The sequence below is a fragment of the Oncorhynchus masou genome, chromosome 28 (assembly GCF_036934945.1).
Source record: "Oncorhynchus masou masou isolate Uvic2021 chromosome 28, UVic_Omas_1.1, whole genome shotgun sequence".
NCBI lineage: Eukaryota > Metazoa > Chordata > Actinopteri > Salmoniformes > Salmonidae > Oncorhynchus > Oncorhynchus masou.
Genome location: NC_088239.1, coordinates 17,635,170 through 17,643,843, shown reverse-complemented (window position 1 = coordinate 17,643,843; position 8,674 = coordinate 17,635,170). Strand labels below are relative to the sequence as shown.

The 8,674-nt window shown below is 43.1% G+C and overlaps 1 protein-coding gene across 1 annotated transcript; it reads left to right on the top strand.

Annotated features, from left to right (window-relative positions):
* Positions 1-645: 645 nt before the first annotated feature.
* Positions 646-8,434, top strand: LOC135517283 (E3 ubiquitin/ISG15 ligase TRIM25-like). Its single transcript, XM_064941447.1, has 6 exons — positions 646-1,282; positions 1,858-1,953; positions 2,173-2,406; positions 2,511-2,670; positions 2,775-2,936; positions 4,847-8,434. The coding sequence occupies exons 1-6, from the start codon at positions 707-709 to the stop codon at positions 5,380-5,382; spliced, it is 1,764 nt and encodes a 587-aa protein (XP_064797519.1). The 5' UTR covers positions 646-706; the 3' UTR covers positions 5,383-8,434.
* The last annotated feature ends 240 nt before the right edge of the window (positions 8,435-8,674 follow it).

The window sequence follows — 8,674 nt, the reverse complement described above, 5'->3', positions numbered from 1 at the left end:
GGTACCAGAGTGTTTGTGCTATCATTCCACTCCTTGTCACTTCTTGTCATGTGACACAGAGTACAAGGAGTGGAACATTAGCACAGACAGCCCTGGATTTCAGGCTACATTTCTCCTCCGTCTTATCTTCTAACTAAGCCGTTTGACAGGATGAGCTGAGCAAGGCACTGTACAAAATCACTGATCTACAAATCATTTCCCATCCCAAATAACTTTTCATTGTGTTCTCGCAGCACCTTGCACACACCTATCCCCTGGAACACCCTATAGTCTATGACCATGGCGGATTGCCATTGCTGCAGTACCAAATGAGATGGCAGCCCAGGACTCCAGTTCACATATTCTAAAATCTTCCCTTGACTTTCCATCCTGCCGCCTTGTGACTTTGTCCTCCTGAATTGTCCCTTTATGAGCCGTATTATCTTCCTCAATAAATCTTTAAATAAATATGTACTTTGAGGTGTTGCGTCAAGAGAATTAGGAAGTGTAGAGTATTGCTTGGCACACATACGTACCATGAATGGAACTTCCACAGGCACCGTAGTCCAATTACAACCCTCTTCCTGGAATCTGCCCAATGCCACATCACCTACAGGTACAAAGTGTAAACACATCAGGAAATGTTCCCACTTATAAGCACAAACATGTCTTGAGAAATGATCATCTTTAATACTCTGCTGCTCAGTCTGTTAGTGTTTGCACCACAATGTCAGCAGCCATGGACTCAATCAGTTGTTCAATATGTCTGGATCTCCTGAAGGATCCGGTTACTATTCCCTGTGGACACAGCTACTGTATGGGCTGTATTAAAGATTGCTGGAATCAGGATGATCTGAAGGGTGTCTATAGCTGCCCTCAGTGCAGACAGACCTTCACCCCAAGGCCTGTTCTGAAGAAAAGCACCATGCTAGCAGAATTGGTGGAGAATCTGAAGAAGACAGGACTCCAAGCTGGTACCCCTGCTCACCATTATGCTGGACCTGGAGATGTTGCATGTGATGTCTGCACTGGGAGAAAACTCAAAGCGGTCAAGTCCTGTCTGGTGTGTCTGGCCTCTTACTGTGAGACTCACCTCCAGCCTCACTATGAATCTCCTACCTTTAAGAAGCACAAGCTGGTCAAAGCCTCCACACAACTAGAGGAGAAGATCTGCTCTCATCATGACAAACTGCTGGAGATTTACTGCCATACTGATCAGCAGTTTATCTGTTATCTGTGTACAATGGATAAACATAAAGACCATGATACAGTCTCAGCTGAATCAGAAAGGACTGAGAGACAGGTAAGGACAACAACTCTGTAATAATTGTTCATTCACAGTATCAATGTGAGAATACTATTAATTACAAAATATTATTCACTGCACATATATTTCTGTATGACATTGAAAAGCCCACATCCAATAACCTAAGGCTGGCAGATAGCCGAGCAGTTAAGAGCATTGGACCAGTAACTGAAATGTGTCTGGTTTGAGTCCCTGAACCGGCAAGGTGGGTGGGTGGGTGCCCAGGACCGAGTTAAGGAAATCCTGGATTAAGGCAGCCACTGTCACCTCTCTGATTCAGAGAGGTTGGATTCAATGTGGAAAATATATATCGGTTGAATGCATTCGGTTATGTGTATCTCCTTTCCCTGAGCTAATGCCTAGGCTTTGAGTGCTTTTGCAGGCTCATGTGCTTTTTTGGCACACAGGAGACCTGGGAAAGAAAATGATTGGTCATGCGCATACAGACACGCATGTGACTTTTCTTCCATAAGTCATGGACTTTGACCTATCATGAAGTTTGATCTGTTCTCACTAAGACAGAGTCACTTGTACACATGAACAATGGACTGACATTTGTTTTTTTACACCAGAGTCAACTGGGAGAGAAACAGAAGGAAACCAAACAGAGAATCCAGAAGAGGCAGAAAGAGATACAGGATGTGAGACAGGCTGTGAAGTCACTCAGGGTGAGAGTTGTTGACCATTTTGATGTACTTACTTAGAAGATAGTCCCCTTTAAAGTAAACTACAGTAAAACTGAAGCCAGTGATCAGCCCAGTGCTGGGCTATGTTCCATTCCCACTGAGCCCCACTGTTGGGAACAAGTTGTCTGGGGTTCTTGTGAGAGCTGAGTGAATGAACTGGTTGAAATGGAACCCCTCCTCTCTTTGTTTGTTTCCTAACAGCGCTCTGCACAAGCAGCAGTGGGGGACAGTGAGAGGATCTTTACTGAACTGATCCACTCCATTGAGAGAAGGCGCTCTGAGGTGAAAGAGCAGATCAGAGCCCAGGAGAAGGTTGAAGTGAGTCGAGCAAAAGGACTGCTGAAGCAACTGGACCAGGAAATGGCTGAGCTGAGGAGGAGAGAGGACGAGTTGGAGCAGCTCGCACACACAGAAGACAACATTCAATTCCTCCAGGTGATATCAGTGACTCTCTGTCCCCAGCATCAGGTGTTACTGCTGAAAGTGAAATGTTTGTATTTCTCAACAATAATCTTTTCTGTTTTTTTATGTCTCTGTAGAGTTTCCAGTATCTCTGTGTCCCTCCTCAATCTGAACACTTACTCAGCATCACTGTCAACCAACACGTCTTCTTTGAGGATGTAAGGAAATCAGTCACTGAGCTAAAAAGCCAATTAGGAAAAATCTGCTCTGGGGAAATTGCCAAGATCTCTGTAAAAGGTAGGTAACCTAGGCAACTACTGAGCCCTTTGACTTTCTGTAATGTTTTTGTCATGATCAGTATTGAACTGTGTTTATATATTTAATTTCCTATGTTTCCATAGTGACAAAAGTCCACATTGTTCCACCTTCTGAGCCCCGTTGTCTTCCGTCATTTGGCACAACTCAGTCTGGACTGTCAGTTGGAGGACTAGCATCACATGGGAATGACACCACCTGTCAGAAGACGAGGCCTGAACCCAAAACCAGAGAGGAGTTCTTGGAATGTGAGGAAAGAATATACCCCAGCTAGTGCATAACGTTCTGAGAACCATACGTTTCTTTGAGCTTTGTGAGAGCATGGTTATTTTGCATACAATCTTTCCACAGTATTCTGAGAATGGTGCAGGATACCCAATTAGCACATAATGTTCTGAGAACCATGTTTCTTAGGTAGGAATTTTAGTAGTTCAGCATACGGATTTCTACATGTTTCCTCATTCTTTAAAAAAAAAGTGTGACCGGTTGCCTACAGACAAGTGCCGTGACACTTGTGGGGGTTGTAGAGCAAGTTAGTTTGTAGCCCAAATGGTTTGGACACTACCAAACAGAAGTTGGCACATCGCCACTTTACATAAAAACCACAAGAAAACATTAAGTTCAAAGAACATTCTATGAGTGTTATTTAAAAACATATGCATTCCGTTCTCAGCATCAACAAAACACTATCTTGTTCATAAGTGTGTTCAGGTGTGTCGGCCGCATCCACTCATTTTGCCACACCTGATCTAAATGAGTGCTTGCCAGCTAGCACATTTTGTTCCTTGGAAGTTATGGGAATGTACGCTTTTGGTTTCCCATTGGTTCTGGGAACGAAGCCATACATTTCTTAACCGGTAAAACTGAGTGTTTTATAAATGTTTTGAGAATGGAAGTAAAAAAATATGTAAATTACTAGGCTGCAGGAGGTTCTGAGAATGTTTTACTATGGTTCCCTGAAAGTTTTCCTGGGACGTTTTATTAACTTTCTGAGAACAGAAATTATAGATTATTTGAAGGTAATTAAATAACATTCTAAGAACATGTTTCAATAAGACTTTTAATAACACTGCTAGCTCAGTTTGGGTTAACTGTTTAGAACTCCAAGCACAGATAGGACACCTTTGAAAGTAATTTGCTTAGGCATTAATTATGCATTTATTTTTCTATTGTGGCACGGTGTCAGTGAGCCTCAAACCTATGATCTTCTGTTCTCTATTCATGGAATTAGTCCACTACACCACCAGGACAGTTGTGATTCATTTTTTAAACCTATACAAACCTGTTTATTATAGTCTATTCAAACAGACCATATTTCAACATAAAAAATAACTCATTAATATCAATTAGTGGGCGTGGCCAGCATAACTAAACACACTTAAGAAGATAGAGGATAGAGAGTTTTGTTGACGCTGAGAACTGTTTTTTCCTTCCCACCTTCTGACACCCAGGTGGCAGCACACATTGTTGCGTGCCTAGCAGATATCTTAGCTTGGATGTTGGCCCACCACCTTAAGCTCTACCTCGACAAGATGGAGCTGCTCTTTCTCCTGGGGAATGCCTGCCCACTCAAAGACCTCTCCATCATGTTTGACAACTCCACAGTGTTCCCCACCCAGAGTGCAAAGAACATTGGTGTGACCCTGGACAACACCCTGTTGTTCTCTGCAAACATCAAAGCAGTGACTCGCTCCTGCAGGTTCGTGCTCTACAAGATCAGTAGAGTACAACCCTACCTCACATAGGAAGCAGTGCAGGTCCTAATCCAGGCACTTGTCATATCCCGTCTGGACTACTGCAACTCTCTGTTGGCTGGGCTCCACGCGTGTGCCACCTGGAACTTGTCCAGAATGCTGCAGCCCGCCTGGTTTTCAACCTTCCTAAGTTCTACCATGTAACCCCACTCCTCGGCACACTGCACTGGCTTCCAGTTGAAGCTCGCATCCACTACAAGACCATGATGCTTGCCTACGAAGCAGAAAGAGGAACTGGCCATCCCTACCTTCCGGCTATGATAAAACAAAAAAACTTACGTTCACACAGCTTCCAGGGAACCAAATGTGCTAGCTGAGACTGTACAATGCACATTAATATACTACACACACCAACACCTGGATGCACACATACATTTCACCTGTTGTTTTTTCTTCATCCTCAGATTACTGTCAGCTCACATTGGATCCCAACACGGCATTTAACTGTCTGTGTCTGTCTGAGGGGAACCGAAAGGTGACACGGCGTTATAAGGACCAGCTTTATCCTGCCCATTCAGACAGATTCACCACCTACCCCCAGGTGTTGTGTGGAGAGGGTCTGTCTGGAGCCTGCTACTGGGAGGTGGAGTGGAGCGGGGACTGGGTTGATATAGCTGTCTCATATAAAGGGATAAGCAGGAGTGGACCTGACGAGGGTTTGTTTAGAAGCAGTAAACAGGCCTGGTGTTTGGAGTGTGATGCTTCTGGTTGCTCTTTCTATCACAATGATAAACCGATTGTCATACCTGTCTCCTGTTCCACCAGAGTAGGAGTGTACCTGGACCACAGGGCAGGAACTCTGTCTTTCTACAGCGTCTCTGACACAATGACCCTCCTCTGCAGAGTCCAAACCACTTTCACTCAGCCCCTCTATCCTGGGTTCACTGTCTCTAGAACTGTGAATATACTGAAACCAAACAAGATTATTATAGCAAACTAAAACTGAAACTAAAACAAAAACTAATCTTGAAATAATCTTGAAATAAAAAAATAAAATAACTAACTAAATTGTAAAAATAAATAAATAAACATAACCTAACTAGGCAAGTCAGTTAAGAACAAATTCTCATTTACATTGACGGCCTACTTGGGAACAGTGGGTTAACTGCCTTGTTCATGGGCAGAACGACCGATTTTTACCTTGCCAGCTTGGGGATTCGAGCTGACAAACCCGTTTTAAAAACTAAAACTATACTGAAACTATTATCTTTGACTCCAAAATAAAATATAACCATCATGAACTATGTTCAGTTTGAGTTTTGTTTCTCAAAACTTTCGGCAAATATCTAATAGGGTTTTCAATGGGGTTCTCAAGCTTTTAAGGTGTTTTCAAGCTACTAAATCAGGAGAAGCCGATGTTTAAAATAGACCTAGCTTGTGCATCACTATCACTAGGGACAGATTTGATTTGGAGGCCACAGGCAGATGCCAGTCTGAGCCCACCCTCCCCCTTGAACGAAGCAGATTAAAAAGGCTAATTGAAAACCTTTGAAATACCCTTCATTAGTAAAGGTCTTTGCATCACCACCTAGAGGGGTGGGCAGTCATTTTGGCTCGAGGGGCACATCTGGATTCTAAAATTCAACAGACTTTTTTGGGACCAGTTTGTGTGTCAAAAGCAATTTGCGGCCCAGAAACAGGGCAGTTGTTTGAAAATAAGTATCATTATAGTTTCTACATACAGTGGTTCCTCCCTTAAAAGTTACGTCATACTGAAGCACACCTTGTGTGCTGCCGCAGCATTCTATGGCACGTCATTTAATTCTCAGCCATTTCTTCTGTTACTGCAAGTTATTGCTAGTTTAACCACCAGAGGGCATCTTTGAGAAGCATTTGATAGTACTCCCATATTGGCATTACCAGAGAATGTAAAACCTTTTTTGTAATAACATAGTATATGGGAAATTTGGCTTAATTAATTTGATTAATATTATGGTGTTTCTATTCAGTGAAAAAATATGCACAGTTTGTCTCTACATTAGCTAACATATTCCTCTCAATTGTACATTTTTGGCTTGACTCGTTATGACGTTATAACTACTTACATTTGCCTCCCCGTAATATTGTCAGCCATCTTTTCTGAAGAAAGTCACCAGGGAGGGGTGGCTCATGTCAAATTCATCATTGGAACCACTCGATATGATTGGTCATATAAAAACCTATAGAGACATTAAAAAGGAGCTAAGGTCAGGACATGACAGTACCCCCCCCCCCGAAGGTGCGGACTCTGGCCGCAAATCCTAAACCCATAGGGGGGGGTCTGGGTGGGCATCTATCCGCGGTGGCGGCTGTGGCGCGGGACGTGGACCCCACTCCACCATAGTCTTGGTCCACTTAAGTGGAGCCTTTGGAGCGGCGACCCTCGCCATCGACCTCGGACTGGGGACCCTTGCAGCCGGCCCCGAATAGACGGGAGACTCCGGCAGCGCCAGACAGGCGACATCATTGCTGTAAGACATGAAGGTCAGTCAATGTGGAAAATCTCAAAAACGTTGAAAGTTTCTTCAAGTGCAGTCGCAAAAACCATCAAGCTCTATGATGAAACTGGCTCAGATGAGGACCGCCACAGAAAAGGAAGACCAAGAGTTAGGATAAGTTAATTAGAGTTACCAGCCTCAGAAATTGCAGCCCAAATAAATGCTTCACAGAGTACAAGCAACAGACACATCTCTACATCAACTGTTCAGAGGAGACTGCGTGAATCAGGCCTTCAATAGTTTAATTTCTGCAAAGGAATAACTACTAAAGGACCAGAAGAGACTTTCTTGGGCCAAGAAACACGAAAAATGGACATTCGACTAGTGGAAATCTGTCCTTTGTCTGATGAGCACAGTGTCTTTGTGAGATGCAGAGTAGGTGAACGGATGATCTCCGCATGTGTGGTTCCCACCATGAAGCATGGAGGAGAAGGTGTGATGGTGTGGGGGTGCTTTGCTGGTGAAACTGTCTGTGATTTATTTAGAATTCAAGGTACAATTAACCAGCATGGCTACCACAGCATTCTGCAGCCATACACCATCCCATTTGGTTTGCGCTTAGTGGGACCTTCACACACCCAACACACCTTCAGGCTGTGTAAAGGCTATTTGACCAAGAAGGAGATTGATAGAGTGCTGCTTCAGTTGATCTGGCCACACAATCACTCAACCTCAACCCAATTGAGATGGTTTGGGATGAGTTGGACCACAGAGTGTAGGAAAAGCAGCCAAGCAGCCAAGTTCAGCATATGTGGGAACTCCTTCCAGACATTCCAGGTGAAGCTGGTTGAGAGCATACCAAGAGTGTGAAAAGCTGACATCAAGTCAAAGTGTGGTGTTACGGCTCTCGTTTGTGGAATGACCGGACCAAGGTTCAGCGTGGTAGGCGTACATCATTTTTTATTTGATGACACAAAGCAAAATAACGACTAAAAACGAAAGCGCACAGTTCTGTAAGGCAAAGAAACAATACAGAAAACAAGATCCCACAAAACCCAAACGGAAAATTACAACCTATATATGATCCCCAATCAGAGACAATGATAGACAGCTGCCTCTGATTGCGAACCACACTCGGCCAAAACAAAGAAATAGAAAACATAGAATGCCCACCCAAATCACACCTTGACCTAACCAAATAGAGAAATAAAAAGGCTCTCTAAGGTCAGGGCGTGACAGGTGGCTACTTTGAAGAACATACAATATATTTGGGTTTGTTTAACAATTTTTGGGTAACTACATTGTTCCATATGTGCTATTTCCTAGTTGTGATGTCTTCACTATTCTTCTACAATCTAGAAAATAGTACAAATCAAGAAAAACCCTTGAATGAGTAGGTGTGTCCAAACTTTTGACTGGTACTGTATGTGGTAGTGGAGTAGGGGCCTGAGGAACACACTTAGTGTGTTGTGAAATCTGTTACGAATGTACTGTAATGTTTTTAAATTGTATTTTGCCGAACCCCAGGAAGAGTAGATGAATGGTGATCCATAATAAATACAAATACAAATCATATATTTTGTGTTGTGGTGGTGTGACAGTCTTATATGATGCACTATTTTATATTTTATTTTATATGTGATGTAAGTGTCTTAATGTGTTTGAACCTCAGGAAGAGTAGCTTCTGCCTTGGCAGGAACTAATGGGAATCCCTAATAAAATACAAATACAAATGGACATGTAGTCTTATAATCTCCACCCTGCACAGCCAGAAGAGTACTGACTACCCCTCAGAGCCTGGTTCTTCTCTAGGTT